Source organism: Corapipo altera, unplaced genomic scaffold (assembly GCF_003945725.1).
Source record: "Corapipo altera isolate COAL_440 unplaced genomic scaffold, ASM394572v1 0, whole genome shotgun sequence".
Classification (NCBI taxonomy): Eukaryota; Metazoa; Chordata; class Aves; order Passeriformes; family Pipridae; genus Corapipo; species Corapipo altera.
Window position 1 is genome coordinate 77,231,449 of NW_020884872.1, and position 22,230 is coordinate 77,253,678.

General features: G+C 34.4%; 1 protein-coding gene across 2 annotated transcripts in view; it reads right to left on the reverse strand.

Annotated features, from left to right (window-relative positions):
* DYNC2H1 (dynein cytoplasmic 2 heavy chain 1) overlaps positions 1-22,230 on the reverse strand; it is a 160,226-nt gene that overhangs the window by 50,202 nt on the left and 87,794 nt on the right. For both annotated transcript variants that reach the window (XM_027636185.1, XM_027636100.1), the window contains exons 76-82: positions 21,034-21,194; positions 18,999-19,124; positions 15,856-15,966; positions 13,884-14,039; positions 11,902-11,977; positions 10,228-10,439; positions 8,326-8,430 (exon numbers count right to left, since the gene is read on the reverse strand). In XM_027636185.1, coding sequence (XP_027491986.1) covers positions 8,326-8,430; positions 10,228-10,439; positions 11,902-11,977; positions 13,884-14,039; positions 15,856-15,966; positions 18,999-19,124; positions 21,034-21,194 — 947 coding nt within the window. The remainder of the gene's footprint in view (positions 1-8,325; positions 8,431-10,227; positions 10,440-11,901; positions 11,978-13,883; positions 14,040-15,855; positions 15,967-18,998; positions 19,125-21,033; positions 21,195-22,230) is intronic.

The window sequence follows — 22,230 nt, forward strand, 5'->3', positions numbered from 1 at the left end:
AAACACTCTCTATAACACTTTGCATTGCAGTTCTGGAAACAAATTGAAATCTATAGTGGCGATCTACAAGATGAGATTTTTACTGAGTGTGAGAAATAAAACACACAAGCTTTATACTTTAACAAAGAATTACATCAACAGATTTTTCACAGGATTTATATCTTAAAAGCTTGAATAAAATTCATGTCAGATCTGATAGCTTACAAAATTTTAAGTCAATTTAAGTTACCTTTTAGTCACAGAAACCCTTTTAATACCATTATTTTCAACTGTGTATCCTTATATTTCAAAATGTATATGAACAAGCTGTATTATTAATGATAACTACACTGAAGGAAATTTCTAAAGTGCTCGTTAACAGCCAACATTGCAAATTCAGGCAGAACTTATTTATACATATGCTGCAGATAGCCATGAGGTAAACTGCAGAGTTACAGTTTTGGACTTCAGGAAAGCAGACGCTGGTTTACTGAGTATAAGGGAGAGGGAAAATTTGAGACTATTATATAGTGGACAGCTCATTAATTTTGTTTGATTAAAAGGGGGAATAAAGGATTACTTTTGAGTGAGTTTCAGAACCAATCACCTCATTTTTCAGAAAGACCAGCATTTTTAGCAGAATGACTGTTTGGGTAAGCATGGAGTGTCCTGAATTGAAAGACAGAGAAAAAAAAAAGAAAAAAAGGGAACATACAAGAAGCAAAATCAAGGACAGAGAAAGAACTGCTTGGGCAATTCAGGATGAAATTAGAAAAGCCTAGGTCAACTGGAGATAAGACCAGCATGGAACATTAAGGGTGACATGGGCTCCAAGACATATGTAAAAGTTCAAAGAAAACATGGGGCATTTTCTGAATGTAAAAGAACGTAAGTGAGGCATGGTAAAAAAAAACTTGAAGTATTCAGCGGACTCTGTGCACGGTTTAGGAAGCAAAGGAGCAGATAATACTGGGAGAGAAACAGTTCACCTAGACAACATGAACATATTCATAACATTAACACACAGTTCAATCCAGCTGTCAGCTAGTCACCACTGGAGTACCCAAGGCTTGGAGGTGGGGCCAATTCTGTTTAATATCTTATCAGTTATGTGGATGTGCACATTGGTAAACACGGGGTAAGTAACAGATCAGTCTCACAAGCATACACTTTTCCATTAATGTCAATTATAGCCTTGCCTAAGGATGAACAATTAGCTGAACCATTCACATGGTTTTAGTAGTGGAATAAAATAAAACTATAACAAAAAAATGAAATTTAAAATGTGTTGGTCTTAAGCTGCCCTGGAACACAAAACAAGCAAAAAAATCTGTCTACTAACTAATTAAAATCCATTTTTTTTCTTTGAGACAAGCACTATAACCTGCATGCTTAAAGATGCTTGAATTTTCACTTCTTCCTCCTGAACTCTTCTTTAAACTGAATATTTAAATATAAAATGCAAGCGTGACAACTATATTTAGATTGTTACAATACTCATATAGAAATGGGAAAACCAACTATTTTCTAAATCCTATCCCAGTAAAAATCTAATTTTTTAAATAGTTCAGTCTCCAGTAGAAAAGAAGCCCTCCTGTTTTCTGGATGACCAACAGCCTGGTAGTTATGGCAGTTTTCTTTAATCTCTTAAATGCTCATTAAAATGTTCACTATACAATTTTTAGAAATGCTGTTGATATTACTACAAAGCTTGATCCGAAGTTCAATAGTAAGAAATAGGTAATTCCAAAAGGTGATTCACTCCTTTATTTTAGATGCCTATCTAAGAATGGCACAAATTATTCCCTGTAGCTGCTTGTCTTACTTTAGTAACAAAAAAAATGGATAACTAGCTAAGATGAAGTGGATAATATGAATATGATTGAAGCTAGATTAGAAGTATTGCAGAGGGGCTTCTTTTTTTTTTAACTTCAATTGGCTTTGAATTGGGCTTATCATATTTTTCTATCACAGTACCTAAACACTTAAAAGAAAAACAAACTCCTATGAAATTATTCCAATATTGATCAGTGGAATTTGAAGTAGCTTGAATCAATAAGTACATCACAAGTCTTTTCTAGTAGGGTTTAAAGAAAATATCCTTTAAGAGTTGAACTATGAATCTGACAGAACCTCTCTGTGTATTTCAAAGATAAACTTTAATTCCACAAAATCTATTTTTTAAATACCATTGACTTGTTTGGAAGCGTTAGAATAACATCTAAATAAAATATTTGGTATTAACACAGAAGGTATTTTAAGAAATACTAAAACACTAACAAGATAATATTAGTGAAGAAAACAGAATTTCACACACCTATATAAATCATTCTACAGCAGGTATGAATCTGATATTTTGGAGATGGACTGTAACATACAGGGAGCCTAGATAACCATTAGATTAGGCTCCTAACTCTGAGAAAAATAAAGCTTTCTTAGATGACTATCACCCTTAGTATAGAAAATATTTTTTCTGTTATATTAGTTTAGCTGCCAACCTGTAGTGACAATCCAAAAAAATACATCCACACTGGTAAATAAAAAAGAAAGTTTGTGACTTCCAGCAAGAAGAAAAGGTTCCTTCTCCATCTGCAAATGTGCAAATGCAGAATGAGTAGAAATAGGTGAGGAGGGAAAAGTTCTTTGGCATGTAGGCTTCCTGAGCCTGTCTCATGGATCAGAACCAGTGCCATCCAGAGAAAGTGGCAGGTGCCCATGGACATGGGGGCCCAGGTGGTGTTCTTTGCCAATGCTGCTAGTGAAGGGAATGGGACAGGAATGGATGAATGTTAACATGGCTTCCAAGCTGGGATGTCACAGACATTACTTTGTATCTTATGGCTATGACACCTTGTTTGAGAGAGATTGACAGGCAGTGGCAGACAGAATCCACATGACAAAATGTAACAAGAGTATCTGTCAACAGGGTTGCTGCTAGCCAGCAAAGCTTTAAACTAGGTTTATCAGGCAGCAATGACCAAAGTCCAAAGAGAAATGGTGGCACAGAGGGTTGGAAAAAAGCACCTAGAGTATAACATGATGAGAAAGGTATTTCTTCAAATATGTCAAATATTAAGTCAGTTCTCTTGTTAACAATACAAAAAAGCACAATGAAGTTACAGGAATTGTTCGACTCTTTAGGGTGCTTTCATGAATACCAGATGGACTTCACAAAGAGATTAGTTACATGGGACAGAAAAGTAGAATCTATTATCATTATTATTATTATTATTAAAAGAGCTGAGATAAATGTCTAGGATTAAAAGAAAGAGAAGTATCTCAAGAAACTACTCTAAGATAATAAAAATAATGGTGTTGCCAACTGGGAGAAGTGAGAGTGATTCCCATCACTCATCTGAGACAAAACAGGCAAAGACAAGCATGCAGCTGGGTTTCAGAGAAACGTATCGGGGAAAATTAAATTACCTTATATCCTTTACCCTGTCACAGAAAATGCTAGTCAGATTTGGATTCTATTTGAGATGATAAAATTAGTATGAAATAGGTTCTTAAAAACAGTTATTTTGTTGCAAAATCTGAATTGCCTAAGCTGCAGAGTATCACTGCCATGGCTGAAAAGCAAATAAAATTTCAAAGAACAAAATATAGGAGGAGAAGTACTTCCAGCAACTTCAGTTGAAGTGAACTGGAACCCACTTATTTGAACTTATAAGTACTTGGAGCTCAACATTTTTAATTTGTACATAAAATCTACAATTAAATAATTTCATAGTATTTCATTGAAAAATTGGTAAGAAGCTACCATCTGTGAACTCTTCAACAATCTGAGGCTCAAAGGATTATTTTACATTTTTTTATGTCCTTAAGCACTTTGAGAATGTACTGGGTTGGTCTTGGCTGGCTGTCAGGTGCCTATCAAAGCTGCTCTATCACGTCCCTTCTCAGCTGAATACGGGAGAGAAAATATAAGGAAAGGCTTGTGGATCGAGCTAAGACAGGGAGAAATCACTCACCATTTACTGTCATGGGCAAAACAGACCTGACCTCGGGAAATGAATTTAATTTATTGCTAATCAAATCAGCATAGGATAATGAGAAATAAAAACAAATCTTAAAACACCTTCCCACCATCCATCATTTCTTCCTGGGCTCAACTTCACTCCAGAATCTCTACATCCTCCAACCCAAGTGGTGCAGGGGAACCGGGAATAGGGACTCTGGTCAGTTCATCACACGCTATCTCTGCCCCTCCTTCCTCCTCTTCCCCTGTGTCAGAGAGCGTACTCATTCATCTATAAAAATATCAAAACCAACCTATTCTTCAACCTTACTGAGACTCACCTCTCTCATGATATTCTCTGTGATATTCTCTGTATGTGTAAAAGAATGCTGAATTCCTGAGACAAGATATTATTGATATTATTAAACACAATATTCTATATAGAAATTAGCATTAAGCAAACTAAGTGCTAGCCATAGTCATTATCATTGGCAGTCATATTTGAAGAGTCTTGCATAACTTGCCAGTTACTGAATGCCTTTTTTTCTCAAAATTATTTACCATATTATTGGAGAATGTCTAGATTAACCAGTCAACTGACCATACCTAGTGACTACTTACAGCAGTCACTCGCAGACACAGCTATTCAGCAGGATTTGTTGTAACATTTAAAGCCTTTTTAAAGGCTTTAAATGTTACAATACCTAAAGAGTGCCTGCAATGACTACGTCTGCTGTGCAAAGAAGGGAGGGAGACAAAACAGTGGCTCTGCATTTTCATTTCATCTTCCTAGGGTGGTTACTGGCAATAAGTCATATCAGTTGTATTAGGTATGGTAAATCCTTCACAGAACAGGATAGTTCTTATTGCTTTTCTAAGGTGTAAAAATACATATGCAAGCCTGTTTCAGTCTGTATAAATTCCATTTATCACATATGATAAATTTTATTTTGATGAAGACACCTTTTGTATGGTTCTATTAAAATTATAATAAAGGATTAAGTTGGTTCATAGGAATTCATAAAAGAACAGAACCATGGATCCAAGAATAAGAAACAAGTACACTGGCACCAAAAGCCCGTTTTGCAAGAAGGTGACTGGAGAGATATCTAAATTAGAAGAGACTTCTCGCTGCACAGGAACTATAAAGCAAAGCTCCACATACTCTGATTGCTCTAATCATTGGTTATAGCTTAGACTGGGAGATCAAACCACCTGAATGCAGGTCATACTGTTTTGCAAAGAGAACATAGCAAGAGATGGGAGATTATTCAAGACCATACTCAATCTAAGAGATTTTGTATCAAAGCTTGGTTGTAACATTAGGTGAGGTCTAACCAAAGAGACACAGTGAACTCTAGAAATCCAGGTTTTAAAAATGTACTTAGCTCTAACTACATAGAGCAACTAAGGACAAACTTCAGAAAAAAATGTAAGTCATGTTTCTGAAAAGATCATGGTTTTTTACGTAAAATATTTTCTTAACAACAAAATGGCTTTCACGAGTACAGATTAAATATTAATACTCTCTGAATTACACTACAGAACATTGTAAGACATAATTTCTACACAATTCAATTAGTAATTAGCAGTATTAAAATAAAATTGCTAGCGATATTCAGCTCTTCAATTAGAGAAGTTCTCTGCTGGTAAGAAGCTGCTAATTTCATCAATATTTGAAAAATTTCTGAAAAAAGTCCCTGTCTTTTCATTGCTGTTTTAGGTTTACCTGAATGTCTACAAAATCAGTGACGTAGTGGACCAGTATTAGATTTCACCTTTCTGGTGCTAGAGACATGACAGTTGAGCTGCTAGCAATTCATTTCTCACCACCTTACTCATTCACCTTTTCTCTGCTTTAGCTTTGTAATGGATTTCTGATAAACACTCCTGTTAGAAAGCAATCATTCGATTTCACATTGTGAACCATGGGATCACCTGTGGATCTAAGACAGCTGCCAAACTGTCAGAAATGTAATGGGAGTAGGATTCACAGTTAGGTAGAAGCACAATTTAAAGGAAATCTCACGTTTCTGTTACTTACATTGCCTAAGACCTAAAGAAGTACCACAAACTATTATTGGAAGGATGACAAAATCTCTCACATGACAAAAATATCATCTCATAAGATTGTAACTACAACAGTCTCACTTTTTGAAGATTATAATCCATAATTTATACGTTAAAATTAATGCTGTGACAGACCAGTAGAGTGTGAGTTTCCATGTACATATGCTCCTTACCTATTTCCTTTCACACAGGAACTCTGAATCTGTTCTGATTTTGTGGAGGTTAACTATGGATTTATTTTCAAATACTAACATTTTTTAACACCTGCAACTTTTAACAAGTAAGCACAGCTGAAATAAATAAAATAATCAGCAGTGTACAGTGTAACTGACAGAAACAAAAGCATTTAAATTGACGTTTATATAAATGACTTTATGGCAACACCAAATACACCTATGTTGAATCTTAGTGCATTTTTAGCTTTGTAAAAGATACATTTCTGAGTTCAGTCTATTACCCTATGCACCCTCATCCTACTGATTTTAGCTTTATTGTTTCATGTCCTAAAAAAATAGTTTGACAATACAGCTATGAATTTAAGTAAACAAATATATTTAAACAAATTTATCAGTACTGTATTTGATAGTCAACAAATGCAATACTCAAAGGCAATTTTATTTTTTTTTTAAAAGATCAAAGGTCTTATACTAATAAGAAATTTCTGCTTGGAGCCCTTTTTTAGGCGAGTGTGAGCAAACAATTTGATACTTTTTTAAAAAATTGTTATTCTAAGTCTTGAAATTATAGGAAATTCCAATTATAGGGAAATTCCAACTGATTTTGCCAAGAAAGGTTGGACCAGATGATCCTTGAGATCTCTTCCAACCTGGTATTTTATGATTTAATTTTCCCCCCTATAACTTATCCTTACTTAAGACAGGATGCTAGGGCTGTACAGAAAATTAAAGAGAGCCACGAATTACAGACCAGTTCACTTCACAGCTCTGATGTAAGAATCTCAATTCAATCAAATTTCATGTTAGCTGACAAAACTAATTTATTACCAGTCAAACAAACTATGCTAATGAATAATTAAAAGACTGGTACTTTACTAATACAGTAATCATGTGCTCTCATCTAGACTTCACTGAAGCAATGAAAGAAAAATATAGAACAAAGAATTTAAGGATCTCCAGATCCATACTTTACTGGATCTGAGTGCACAAGCAGTGGGAATCAAGTTGCTTGAATACTGGCTTCTAGTGCCATTTTGTCCTGAGTTCCAGTCACTGGACCAGTAGAACATGTATTCACTTGGATCCTGTGTTGTATTTGGCAGTTCCTTGTAAATGTCTTAAATACACTAGAGCATATCCAGACTATATGAGATACCAATCTTTAGGCAACTGCATTGACACCTAAGAGAAGTGATGCAATACTAGCAATGAAAAGTTTTGTCCAACAAATCAAAAACTATACTGACGATAAAGACATATGGAATTCAGATCACTCCATCTTTTTCTTTCTTAGACTGACAAAACAGAAATTATGACAAGAACAAGGGACAGTCAGTATTTTTGGGCTTCCCAAAGGGTGAGAAGGAAAACTGCCCCAGTTGTTTCCTTAACAGTACCCAGGATAATGTTGATCCATGTCACTCACCCAAGATGCAGTTTCTACATAGAACTCTAAAATAAAGAGGTGAAAAATCTTTAACCATTGCCCATTATTCCAGCACTAAGATTAGTGCATTCTCATGTACTAAATATATACTCAAATCTGGACTAGACTGAAATTAAATGACAGCTGAGAACTCTTTACTATGATATAGCCATCTGCCACATGTGACAGTTAAATCAATAATGGAAATATTTAATATCAGTGAATTTTTAAATTATTACCATCAAACACCTTCAAACTTCCTTTTCATTATGTTGAGAATTTCCTTATGACATGCCTAAGTAGCTATTCTCCAGTGAGAACAACTTTTTTTAAGAAAATCATATTCCTAATTGTAAAGATGGAATTTTTTGACTACTGAAAGAATTCTTCAGAATTTCTCTTTCAGAAAAAGCATAAATATTACCCCTATTTAATGTGTAAAACTATCGCGTCACTCTTCATTGTGAACTGAATCGTATTATTGGAAACTTTCTCAATAACTATTTGTTTATTTAAGTTCTAGATTCTTGTAACTAAAGATTAACTGTTACTATATTAAAATATTCTACAGATAAATGTCAATATATCAAAAAAATCCCATCCATTTACTCCAACTTTCTTACGGAAGCACATTTACGAACAGGTGGTTGGGTTCTCGAGCTTATACTAGCTGCAGAAAATATTTAGAGACCAATGAAAAATGCTAATTTTACCTGGGAACTGATCATGCGCTGTGATGAACGAGCAATATTAGCTGGCAAGCCAAAAAAGTCAGGTTTATCATCTTCTGGAAGGCTTTCAATAATATTGCGATAATCCTGCATTAGAAGAAAAGAATAGACATAACTAGGGGAACTTTTTATTCAGCTCATGAAAACTAACAGTGTATGCTGAAAAGAATTTCATTAGGTGCACTGCATAACACGAAGATTAAAATAAGTATACAAGACACGAGATATGTTGGTAATCTTATTTACAGATTTCTTCATTTTATTTATCAAAAACTATCTTCTTTTATACAGCATTTCCACTCTAAAAGAGCAAAAAGCAGTTCTGATTACAGTGATGGTATTAACTGAAAAGAAAAATATGCCAAGACAGTCCTTGAAAAGTAGTTACAATACTTCTATTGAAAACTTAAAAGTAAGATTAATGACAAAATTAAAAAAAAAAAAAAATCCCCATCTGGAATTCTAAGAAAAGTATAATACATATTTATAAAATTAAGAGCACTCACTTCTATTTAAATCTATGAAGATATTATCACTCAAAGAAAGTAAAATAATTTCCATAAAAATAGGCTTGCATAATATGGAGATGCAGAATAGCATCAATAGTGATTATAATCTAAGAGTCACTAGAGATGCCCTCTTGCACAAAAGAGAAAGAGGCTTTTCAGCCTAAGGTAGACTAATAGTGCTGGACATCTCTCTTATTGTGATTTAAGGGCAAAAATATTTACTATTTGAAAGTCTGGCTGCATCCTCTTGCGTTTTGCCATGTGCATTTTGTCTTTGCTTGCAGGAGCATGTGCTAGTTTAACATGGAATCTCACTTCAGAAGTAACAACAGGAGCAGACCTCTAAACCAAACACTGAGGGAACACTAACTTAGTAAGATATATCATTGCAAATAATTTAAGGAAACAAACTTAGCTTTTTTTTTTAGTTACATCCTACTAATCAAAACTTCTTGCAGAAAAGTACTGAAGATACAGAACTATAAATTCTTACATAAATAATCATATAAGAAATCAAGAGATATTAAATGCAGTGTAAGGTAGAAAAAAGATTCATCTACTTGACCATGTTATCTACAAGAAGAGAGATCAGCTTCGGTCATATTAGAGTAAAAAAAAAGAAAACAAACAAAAAAACCAACCAACCAACCAAAAAACGAAACAAAAAGCCAAAAACCAAACCCCAAACCCAAACAGTCAGAAGCCAGGTAGAGAATGTCAATGACAGCAATTTACTTTAACTGGGATAATTTTGTTTACATCAACTCATATTAGAGGTCTATGATTGAGTCCTAAATTAAAATGCAAATGAATCTTAATCATAGTAGTAACAATAATAGTATATGAAAGCATAGGGAGAGTTCAGTTCTTTAGACTGAGGAATTCCCTCTCATTTATGCTAAAGGAATACTAAAGAAGAATCAGAATCCATATTTATCACCAAATAAAATGTCATACACCCTCCACGGCATGTCAGCAGATTATGTCAGAATATTGATATATTTTGGAAATATGAAGATATATTTAGATTTTCCTATTTCATCCAGAAGTTGTAGGAATGTTTGGCAGTCTTTACAAAACTACTGTTATTATACTAATTAAATAAAAATGTAATTATATCCTTCTTTTTCATAAATGGACCCAATTTCTTTTATACTCAATTCTTCATAGCTATGCTGCTCTGCACCACGGTCCAATCACAAACCATAAAAAAGAACAGTGAATGAGCACTTAAGGGTTAGTGCTCCACACAAAAGAAGACCTGAAGAAATAGAGGTATCCTTTGGATTGTAACTCTGGTTGCCTTTGTGGAAGTATTTCAAAAATAATTCCTGAAAATAAATTATTTACTAGGTGAGAGAAGATGCCTACCTACCAAAATACTGCAGGAATTCGGTAGAGAGATCGAACATGGGAAACTAGTCATCTTCTTGCCTCTAGCATTTAAACTGCCAATGACTCGTGAATTGAAAAGTTGCTTCAAGTAGGACCGAAGAATCCTCATATCGAAGTAATTATCTACACGGCCTCCATAAATTGCATTTTCAAACAAGCCATGAACAAATTCCCACTGGAAATCTTTGAAACCTATCAATTAATTAATTATTATTAGTTTTATAGCACTGGATAGCATTGCATTATAAGCATTTCTTCTTGTCACCGCAGTTCTTTAGCAAAATAAGAGACATGAACACATCAAATAATTAATTTCAAATTTTTTTTCTATATTATAAAATAGTAAAAGTTGCAGAAAGTTGGATGAGTTTGTAAATACCTGTCATTGATAAAATGAACACTTACTGTATTTCAAAATGAATTATTAGAAATATAACCTAAGTCTTGAAGTGCTTTTTGAATCAATTGGTTATATTCATTAGTTACAAGCATTTCAGAAATTATGCTATTAAAACTTTAATTACGTGCTACTTTGTCATAAAAATTTATACACCGTTTTGTATGATGGTACCATCTGATCTCATAAAATAAACTAACTGATTAAATCAAAAGCAGACCATGCTCAAAATAGGTAAGATTACTCGAAATGTCATCTTTCAAACAAAAAACGGTCCAGGCTAGATACTTTGCAAACCATTATAAATCACACAACATAACACATAAAGTTAAGCATGTTACTAGTAATTTCCTGGCCAGATTGATGTTGCAATAGATTATTCTGGCTTAGCTATAACCCACAAATTCAAAATATCTTATTTTTCCTCCATTCTGTCACAGTTCTCCAAAATAACTACATGGGACAATGATCTACTTATATCCCATTGCTTTCATATGCAGGTAAAAGCTTGATTAGAAAGGTACTTACTAAAGTCCCTTGAAAAAAGGAAGTGGCAATTACTTGAAGAGGGGGTTTATTGGTGGTAACTGTTGTCTCCTAATACTTCAATCATTCTTTCATAAGAAATGCAATAATGATGATTAGATTAATGATTATTGATTAGTTAATGATTCAATCTCTTTACACCACTGTATGTTTCAAGTCTGTGTAACTGAGCTCTAACTTCTGAAGTACTAATAATCCATATATCCCATTTAAGTCAATGATCATAAATTAGCTCTAAACATCAGTTCCTACCTTTACTTTGAAATTAACAAAATCAAAGATTTTAAAAAAAATTACCTTTACCAAAATAACTAATATTAAGAAATTCCTACACTACTTAATAGAACAATAAAGTGGGCTCCATCTAATATTGAGTTTCAATATGAAGAATTCATTCATATTCAATTCATTTTCAATTCATTTATTCAATATACAGGGAGTTCATACCGGGAACGAATGGAGACGCAAGATTCCATCTTACAGGCAGCTTTGTATTTCCTGTTTGTTCCTCTGCACTCAAGAAGTTGAGCAGAATACTTCTTGGGCACCAAGAAACTATTGGTTTACCGAGAAATGGATTTGTGATGTTTCTAGCTTTGCTCACTTTTGATGAGCTCTGCAGCATCTCCACTCTTATCTGAACATTGTAGAAAGATAAAACTCTCCATGCAACACCCCTACTAATGGGACTTTCTCTAAGACGTGACTTACCCTCAAAAAGTGTGTCAATAATGTCAAAACCAGCACGGAGATCAGATAAAGAAAATTCATAAAACTTGGTCCAACCCTATCATTAAAAGAAACCCAAATAATTTAATTAGTCACACAATGATAATCATGAAGTAAAATACCAGTATTATGTGATTACTGAATGCTGTATAATACTAAATACTGAATGAAAAGGAAACAATCTGTGCCCTCTAAAGTGCAATTTTTGAAACATTCATTTTTAAACATTAGTTCTACCACTGCATTTAGTTTTACATACTTACACAAAACAGAATCCATCGAGTATGAAGAATGTAAACTTTTTATTTTATTTCCTAACATTATTTACTTCAACTAAAAGTTTCTGTGACTAGATCCTTCATTGAATTATGATTTTATTTCTGAGGGTCTTTCAGTATTTCAGGATATAGAAAGGATTTTCATAAATAGGACTGATTCTTCAGAGTCTTTACTATACATTCATCGTCTTATTCCTTAATTCACGTCACTTCATTTCTGACTAAAAAAATTATGAGAAAAGCAATTACTGCTACTATTACAGTGAAAATGCTGGCTGTCATACGCATATTTTAATCATTTGCAGTTTGTACCTCCTTTCTGTTCTTGGTGGCACTACTCTTTATGTACCAGTAATGTGTAGTGTGTATGTAATTGTCATAAAAAGCTTTCATTATAAATGGATAAGTATGAATAAATATTGATACATGATACAGAATTTAGGAAATACAGATCTCAAAGGTATGTCCTATTGTTGTATCTCCTTATGGTTGTACCTTTGCATATGGATCGTATCATAGCAACATGTGCATATGACTAATGACGTGAAGTGCACAAACGTGTCAGACAACTTACACATTCAGTGAGGTGGATAAAGTCTCAGGTCAAGATTGTGGCTGCTCCACAGATCCTAAATAACTATCAGCCAGTCATCCAGAAGGTCACTGCTCAACAGTGTTCATATTGGAGTTTTTTTTACAGATCCCAAAAATTCATTACAAAATACAAAAGCTTCTACCTGAGATTAACTGCAGTCCATCAATGTTAGAAAAACCATCACTGTTTGCACATGAGACAAGTGTAATTACAGAAGAATTAAAGAGAAAGCAGTAATCCTATCTTGTGTTACTTGAAAAATTGGTGCTAAATGAACATGAATTTGAACAAAGACAAAGGAAAATTCATGTGTCAGTTTAGTACTTTAAATATTTTTACCTATTGTACTCTTTAACACCATATTCAAAAGCCTTCTACTGCAACAGGCAAACAACCTTACAAATCACAAACTCAAAAGTAGCAAAAAACTCTCTAATGTTCCAGGCTATGCCAGACCAAATCCTTCAGATGACAGGGTAATTTCATCCCTAGTTTAAATAGAATTAAATAAACAAAACATACAGCAGTTTGCTGGTTAAGGCTTTTCTGTCAGTTTAATTTAAGCATCTGCAGAATAAATGTTTACTTTAAACAATAATTTGTCTAAGGAAAAAAAATCACAGTCTCTGAAAACCATTATAATCCTCACAAGAAATTAATACCTTCCCTTGTTCTTCCTTCTCCCTGAGAAGGGTTTGTGTATAGCAAGAGTAGATAATGTCACCTCCTCCTTCCTACCAAAGTGTCTCTTTTCTCATCTCCCATTCAATTCTGTGTTTCCATAATACTTTTTCCTGTCCCAAGCAAACAGGATTCACAGAATCTTTTCCATGTGACTTCACTTCTTCATCAGTATCAGTTAGTACACAAATCACAAAATAACCCCATGCAGGAAGGAACAATTTTCAGACAGACAGGAATTGAGGTTACCAAGATCTTATTTTGCAATGAATTCAGAGACAATGAAGGTAGGCACCAGAAGTGTCCAAATTTTTCTCATTTCTGAACATGACCCAACAGGAAAAATACTTCCAAGTACAGAAGCTAATAAATGGGGTAAATTTTTTAAAAAGTAGCAAATAAAATATTACCTGAGGGATAAAGTTTCTTCTTTCTTGACATACAGCGTGAAACCATGCTAAACAAAAGAGAGACTGTGCTCGAGACAAATTTCCCTTTTTATTAATTTGCTCTGGTGTCCAAGATTCATACGTTCGCAAGAGGTTCTTTTTGAGGCCTGGAGGTGCCTGCATCGGAAGGAAAGACACTGTTCTAGACAGAAAACCTGGTATTTTTATGTGCTATTTTCTTAAATTCTAACCTAAAATTTGTAACTTAGAGAAATGACAAAGAGTGTTTAATAGAATAAAATTTAACAAGAAAAATATTTGTTTGTAAGAAATGGCCTAATAATAGAATGATTCTATACAGAAAATAACTTCAGCATACTGAAAGAAATTGTAACCAGGACCAACTGACAGGACTGTACCACACTAAAAGAACTTAGCGAAAGAATAACGCTCTATCAAAATATGTAAGCATAAACTAAATTAAACTGTTTTCAAAAATACAACTTTTCTTCTGATTTTAAAGTTCAACTACCAATTAATTCTGTGATGAGTGTCAAATTGCCTTTTGCCATCACCTCACTCTGTTAACTAGCATACAGATATGGTATAGATGTATGATAAAATGCTGGTTCTCTGATTAAGTTGTAGGTAACGTTCACAACCACTAGAAATAACTCCATTTAAAGTGTATATAATAACAGAAATTACAGTGCTTAAAAGTAAAAACTACTGGATACTCAGCCATTTTCAAATTATTTCCAAGTGTGAAGGCAAACATAAATTTTAAAGAGATTTAAATTACACTTTTGTATTTCTAAGAATGTTCTTTGTTCTTTTTTTTGAAAAATGGTTGTTAATGTTTCCGTTTCCATAAGATTAACATAGTTCCATATGCTGCTTATGTACACTTCTGAAAAATAATAGCAAAATACTGTAGTAAATTGACTTTTTCTTTTATATCTGCATCTTGATCGGTAACAGTTAAGGGACATACTACAACCACATAATAATCAAATATCATTCACCAAGTCATTGTCTATCATTGTCCTTTCATGATAACAAAATATTTACTAAAAATGAAAAGAAAACAAAAGGATTTAGAATATTGCATTTGTTCAAAGTTCCAATTATTCCAAAGATAGTGGGATGAGTAACTTCCAGAAGTTAGATGAAAAGAAATGTGATGATCCTACACAGTCTTGCAATTTCTGTACCACTGAAGGGCTCAATATAAGCAAGAAGGTACTCCAGAAACTTAAAAATACCTGTAGTCAATATAAAACTATAACAGTTTTGGATTGCTGAAAGTCAGCAACATTGGACTCTAAAGGTCAGAGTTTCTCAGTTTAGCTGTAGGCAAAATCTCCACACTCCATAATGAATGGAAGATTTAGTAGCACTCCTATCAATTATTTCCATAACGGACACTACTGCTTCAGTGCATTCATGATTAGACTACTTTCCAATCAGTTGGAGGAACACGGTCCCAGTTATTCCTTAAACTGAACCATTTCAAAAGCAAAGGTCTCAATTTTGCTTTTGAGTAAAGGCCTTTAACTGTATGTTCTGCTGTACAGCAGGAAAGCCATTTTTGTTGAAAGGGTCCAGTAAATATAAAGCTATGGGGCCAAAAAGGAAAATAAGAAAGTGAGATTCTGTGATCTTCAGATGAGGACGTTCATCAAGAAGGAGAAATTCCTTGTTTGCCATCCATGTAATATCATCTGTGTAGGTTGTTGCTTTTAAGAAACACTGATTAAATGCACAAAAGAATTTGGAGCACAAGACAGAACAACTACTATTTAAACTTATTTTCAGTTCAAACTTTCAATTGGAAAAAGTATCTAGGAAAAAATTCATCTCTCAAGGTAAATTCATAGCATTTTTTGAAATATAAGGTAAAGTCACTTATTATATTTAAATATATAGTTTACTATACATCTAGATTAGTTTCATGTAAAAATCTAATAAAAACTTTCCAAACAAATCTTACTTCATAAGTTATTTTCAGACTTGACTGAAGCAAAATCGGAGTAAATTTTGGATGAACTTCGGTAGTAAGCCACAGACGAAAGTTTGGTTGAGGCTGTAATGTATTCAGTTCCTATTAAAAAGATGATAAATATTGAAAAAGGTTTTGAGGTGGTTTTTTTATAATATAGAACAGTATTTACAAAATTATAATACCCTGGATTAGAAAGTTAGGCTTATCTAAAAATATCTACAGTCGCTTTTACATACAAGGTTATTCAAAAGACTACAGTTCAAGATGTGTTGTCTCCACACATTCTATGTCATCGCTGTGCTCAAACTTGAAGTTCATCCTAGCTGTGTCAAAATATTTGCACCTTTCCCCCGATACTAAATTAGGGGCATAAAAATACATAGCAGTTCTTTACTTCTTTTAAGTACAAAAACACCAGAAGGCTGCATCTCAAAAGATGAAGGCTTGCAATGTGGGCTGCATATCAAAAAATCTCAATGACTTTCAACAACTGTATAGCTATATTAATTTTTTTCTCTTCAAGTGTTTGTTGTATGAACCCTTCATGTTATCATGATTCATGGAAAACTGAGATTAGGAAAAATGAGTTCTGAGAGAAATATTGTCAAAAGTTATTTCAAATATAAAGGCTTCACAAAAATATGTAATTACTGAATATAGACACACACTGCTGGTGCTTTAGGTGCCACTGAAACAGACATATTTTCCATTGAAGACATCAAAGTTGTCTGACAATTGACTTCAGAACAATGTCAACAGTTTTGTGTACATGTGTTGGGAGAAACATAGGTCAAAAAAACTCAACAGATTTTTTCATAATCCATTCATTCTCATAATCTCTAAAGCATAATCGTTATCATTTTGGTTTTGGTGTTTTTAGTAAAGAAAAAAATTCTGAAAAGTCATTACTTGTCAAGATATTTTGCAAAATGACAACTATAATTGGTACCTAGAGTAATGGAATCATGAAGCTTGGAGGGAACTGCTGGAGCCTGCCTAGTCCAACTCTCTGCTCAAAGCAGAGCCAGATTCAACAAGTTGTCCAGACCTGTATGCAGTCAGGTTTTCAGTATCTCCAAGGATGAAGACTCTGCAGCCTCCCTGGGCAACCTGTTTGTGTTTGACCATCTTCACATTAAAATAAGTTTTATCATCTATTTAAATGGCATTTCCTGTATTTTCATTTGTGTCCATAGCCTCTTGTCTTGCAATGGGACACCACTGAGAAGAGTCTGCGTCTGTCTCCTTTACTCTTTCCAATCAGCCAATACACACTAAATAAGATTCTCCTGAGGCTTCTCTTTCCCAGGCTGAACAGTCCCAGCTCTCCCAGTTTCCACCTGTACGATACATGCTCCAGTTCCTTTATCACCCTAACCCTGTACTGAACTGGCTCCAGTATGCCCATGTCTCTCTTGTACTGGGTAGCTGAGCACTGGACACAGAACTCCAGATGTATCTCACCAGTGTCGAGTAAAGGGGAACGATCACTTCCCTTGACCCTGGCAACGCTCTGTCTATAACAGCCCAGGAGGCCAGTCACCTTCTTTGCTGCAAGGTCACTTTGCTGGCTCATGTCACCTTCTTACCCACTAGGACTCCCAGGTCTTTTCTGCCAAACTGCTTTTCAGCCAGTTAGTCCCCAGATTGACTGGGTGGCCGGAGCTACTCCTTCTGACAGGAAGCACTTAGCATTTCCCTTTGCTGAACTTCATGAGGTATCTCCTTAGCCTACTTCACCAGTCTACTAAGGTCCTTTTGGATGAAATCACACTCATCTCTTACATCAATAGTTTGCTCCAATCTTTATCATCTCTACTTGCTGAGGATACACTTTGTCCCATTACTCATACCATTAATTAACATGTTAAACCATGTTGGCCACAGTACCAATGCCTAGAGCACAACACTGATGACTGGCCTCTGACTGGATTTTTTGATGTTGACAACAACCCTTCAAGTAACACAACTAGGCCAGTTTTCAATCTACCTCACTGTGGTACACTGGGGTCCATATTTCATCAGCTTGTCTATGAGGATGTTATGGGAACCAAACCAAGATTTGATAATGATCCACTGCCTTGGAAGCAGGAGTTTTAGAAAAAGAAAACAAGAGAATTCGCATGCTGGCTCAAGCATCATTATCTGCAGTATGCATCCTCTGATACTCTGTGCTTGGCTACAAGACAGCTAATGGGGGGAAGCTGTAAACTGTGAAGGTATCATTTTCTTATTGATAAAGTTCACATTGACCAGAAGATATATTTCATCTTCTTAAATTGAAAGATTGTGAGAACTAAATTTATGTACCTGGATGGAGCTGAATTATAAATATGCAGAAGTCCCTTAAGATGATGTTCAAGCATAGGAATTACATAGCCTCACACTTGTTAATGATATGTAAAATAGACAAGGGAATGTGTAGAGTCAACCATCAGCAAATCTCAGTCTATATTAAGCTCAGCAGAAAGTTTAACACATTCAGTATTACATTCTTTTGGAAAGAATAAGAACCTCTTGACACATATCCATATTTTAATACTTATAAGATCTGAAATTTTGTAATCAGCAAGGTTAATTTCTTTTGAGGATTTCACAGTGATATACATGAAAAGTGTGTCATATAAAATCACTTCTGGCCAGCAAGTTAATGATCTAACATGCTATAACGAAGAGTGTGTTTCTAGAAAATATTAGATAGACATTTTAATCTCAAATTAGCAAAAACCTCTTAGTAACTCAGGCACAAGCTATACTTCACAAAAACAAGAACTGCTAAAAATTAAGTCCTAGAACTAAGGGAAAAAGAAATTAAATTCAAGCAAACATAGATTCATAGTTCAGCAAACATGGTCAGTATCACATAAAGTACTAGAAGTCCTAACTGGAACATTTTCCCAATCATCATGGTAGAAATACTGTACACTGTATGAAAATGTTCACACAAAGAAAGGAGCTGCTTAGATCTGCAGCAGTTTACCTTATTCATGACTGAGAAAACCGCAAAGGTGTATTTTTAAACTGCAAAGATGTATTTTTAAACATCACCATGGAAATGTCTAAAATGCTTCAGAAATTTTGCATACGAATTTTGTCTGGTTTCCAATATCTTCTTCTCTATTTGCCCTCACCTTTTCCAACACAGGAAGCCAAGATGTAACGAGATGCAGGTTTTTTAAACAGAGCCATTCTCCATTGCGTGCACATTCTTTTAGAGTTTGAATAGCCAGGTCAGCTTGGCCCTGGCCCATTGCAATCTGAAATGACAGACACAGTTGCAACAAGAACTTATCATACCTCATTTAACAGCTAAATACAAAATCATGTTTTCAATTTAGGGTACATATGTAAAAAAGGAGTGCTAAAGATAAGTAGAATTTTCTCTAACATGATAGGCTACTAAAGTAGAGAAAAGATTAAGGAAAACAATTTTCCTTCGCAATTTCTCTAATCAGAGTTTGTTAAAAAAAAACATTACCTAGTCTTTCTATGGCAAAAAACATGCATCCTTTGGTGACAGTAATGGTATTCCCTGGGAAGTCAAAAAGTAATTTAAATATCAGTGACTAAACTGTACTACTGCAGAATTGCTGATACAATAAAAACAAGAGATAAATGAGAACAAAGTTTTTTCTGACTGGAAGTTAAGAGTATTTCCTTTGAAGAGAAACATTCAGTTATATTGAGATGAGTGAAAAACTAAGGCTAGTCTCTTTCCAACTGGGAAATATGAATAGTTTAACAGACAGTCCTTTCTTCATGTTTTATAGCACCATATTAGTTCTACCTTAGAATCTATTCGGAAGTTATACATAACAAAAACCCTGAACCAAACAAGTTGAAAATAAAGTGGTCTTAGCCAATCTGAAAAGCCTTGTCTTGGCATTATTATCCTCTACCTAAATAAAACTTAATATATCTTGAAATAATTTAAAATAGCCAAAAGAAGATAATTGAAAATCATCAGCAATAAGGTAGTAGACAAATTTAGCACTCTGTTCTTCATCCTATATGAGAAGTAATTCAAGAGAGAAGAAAAATCTGATCTTTTATGTTCTATTCAAATTACATGAGAAAGTGCAGGAAAACCCCACAATATTCTCATTAGTAGGACACGTTTCAGATTATTTAGCTTTGAGTCCCACTCCTTAATTGAATACCATACCGTGCTACATTTTAAAAGTCCAACATGTAAAGAATATTTACAGATAAACACAAAAATCCACGTGGTAGAGTAAGAAATAGGCATTCTGCAATGTTCACAGCTAGATAAGCTGGCAGTAGGTTCTTAATATTTACAGTTTGATGGGAAAAATATATCACATCAGTGTATATTCTAGGAAAGGAACAATTTCAAGGACTATTTAAAAGCAACATTAAACTTGACGTTTTCCATTTCTGTGTTAACCAGTGATTGTCTAGATAACAACTTCCCCCCCCAGATATTTCAAATGACAGAAGGAAACAATTTTTTATAGAAAGGTATAAAGCATATTGTTACTGTGTAATGGGAATATTAGGAAACTACTTTTATCATAGAATAATTTGATTTGAACGGATCCCGGAAGGTGTCTAGTCCAATCTCCTGCTCAAAGTAGGGCCAGTTATGAAAGATCAGACGAGGAGCTGAGGGCTTTTTCCAGTGGGTTACTGGGAACCTTCAAGGATGTTAAATTTCTCAAAATATTTTACAGAATTTCACAAAATACTGAAGTATTCACAAACACTGAACATCTGATTTACTTGTTCAGTTGAAGAAAAAAAAAAAGCAAGTCCTATAAGCAGAGGAAATTATGAAGTCTAGTCTAGTGCGTTTATATTTCAATTACTCCACACTAAAAAAAGATAATGTTGTAGCATGTATAACAATTCTCAGCCTCTTTTGTTCTCTTCCATCTATCTTCTCATTTTTTCCTTCTCCAAGTTGGAGGAACGCCTATCATGTGGATTCTGCTTCTGTGAGGATGACAAATTGTGTCTCTCTTCTCCAACCAATTTTGCAAATGGAATGAGAAGTTAATGTCAAGACAGGTAAGAACAAACACATAGAAACTAAACTATGTTTTTACATATTAACTTCCTTGCAAAATAAGGTAAAACAGATATTACTACAGTAAAATTTTACACATTGCATTTTTTTAATCATTATGCTTATCTAAGACTGACCTGATGGTAGCACTCAGTACTTCTTTCAACACTGGCAAGTTCCTGCAACTCTTGAGAAGGATCAGCACCAGGAGAAATTATTATCAAGATGGGCTCAATTTCCATAGTCTCTTTATACAGACGTTTCATATTCAGAGGTGATGGAGATAATTCCTTTATGCCTATAGTTAGAATTAGAATTATTATGGAAATTAAGTGACTCTCCATGATGGAGTGCTTCAACCAGTTTAGAGGTCATCTGGCAGTCAGAGTTCTGTTCAATGGAGACCAGAAAACCAGACAAAATGAGAACAAAATCCTTACAATATGCAGGTATAAGACATCCTATACTGATAAGAAAAATAAACAAGCATGGTGCTTGGATTTCCAGCTTGACAAACATAAACTGTAGTCTTTATTTAGAGTGTAGTCTTCAAGGAAACATACAAAAAGAGAGGAGTGGAATAAGAAGTTATGCTATTTGCTGAAACTCATTGCAGTGTGTATGTCTGCCTGTACAACACCTCTCCTTATTGTCCTAAGAGTCTTAATTATTAGACTTACACGGTTCTTGGTACTATGATTACTTCTGTCTATTATTTATTTTAATATACAACTTAAAAAGTTAAAGTGTTGACCTAGTAAAAGCAAGGTATTTATACATTAGTCCAAAGCTATGTGTATAATAAATTGTGCTAGCCATGTATTTTCATGTATCTTTAGATTGGTCCTTAAGTAATGAAGCTTTAGGTGCAATGGGAAATCACAACATAAAGCAAGGCAGAATAACCCAAATCAGTGACAACTATGCCACAACTACTAAATGATGCCATACACACCTCCTTGAGGGCATGGTCTGCTTTCAGACTTGAGCTATTATATGTTCCCTGTAGAACAATACATAATACAGTACATAATTTGTACCACAGAATCAGAGAATTATTTGGGTTGGGACCTTAAAGATCTTCTGGTTCCCGCCATAGGCAGGGACACCTTCCACTAGACTAGCTTGCTCAAAGCCCACCCAGCTTGATCTTGAACACTTCCAGGGATGGGGCATTCACAATTTCACTGGGCAACCTGTTCCAGAATCTCACCACTCTCACAGTAAAGAATTTCTTCCAGATATCTAATCCAAGCCTACTCTCTTTCAGTAGCCCTTGTCCTATCACTACATGCCCTTGTAATAAGTCCTTCACCAGCTCTCTTGTGGGACAC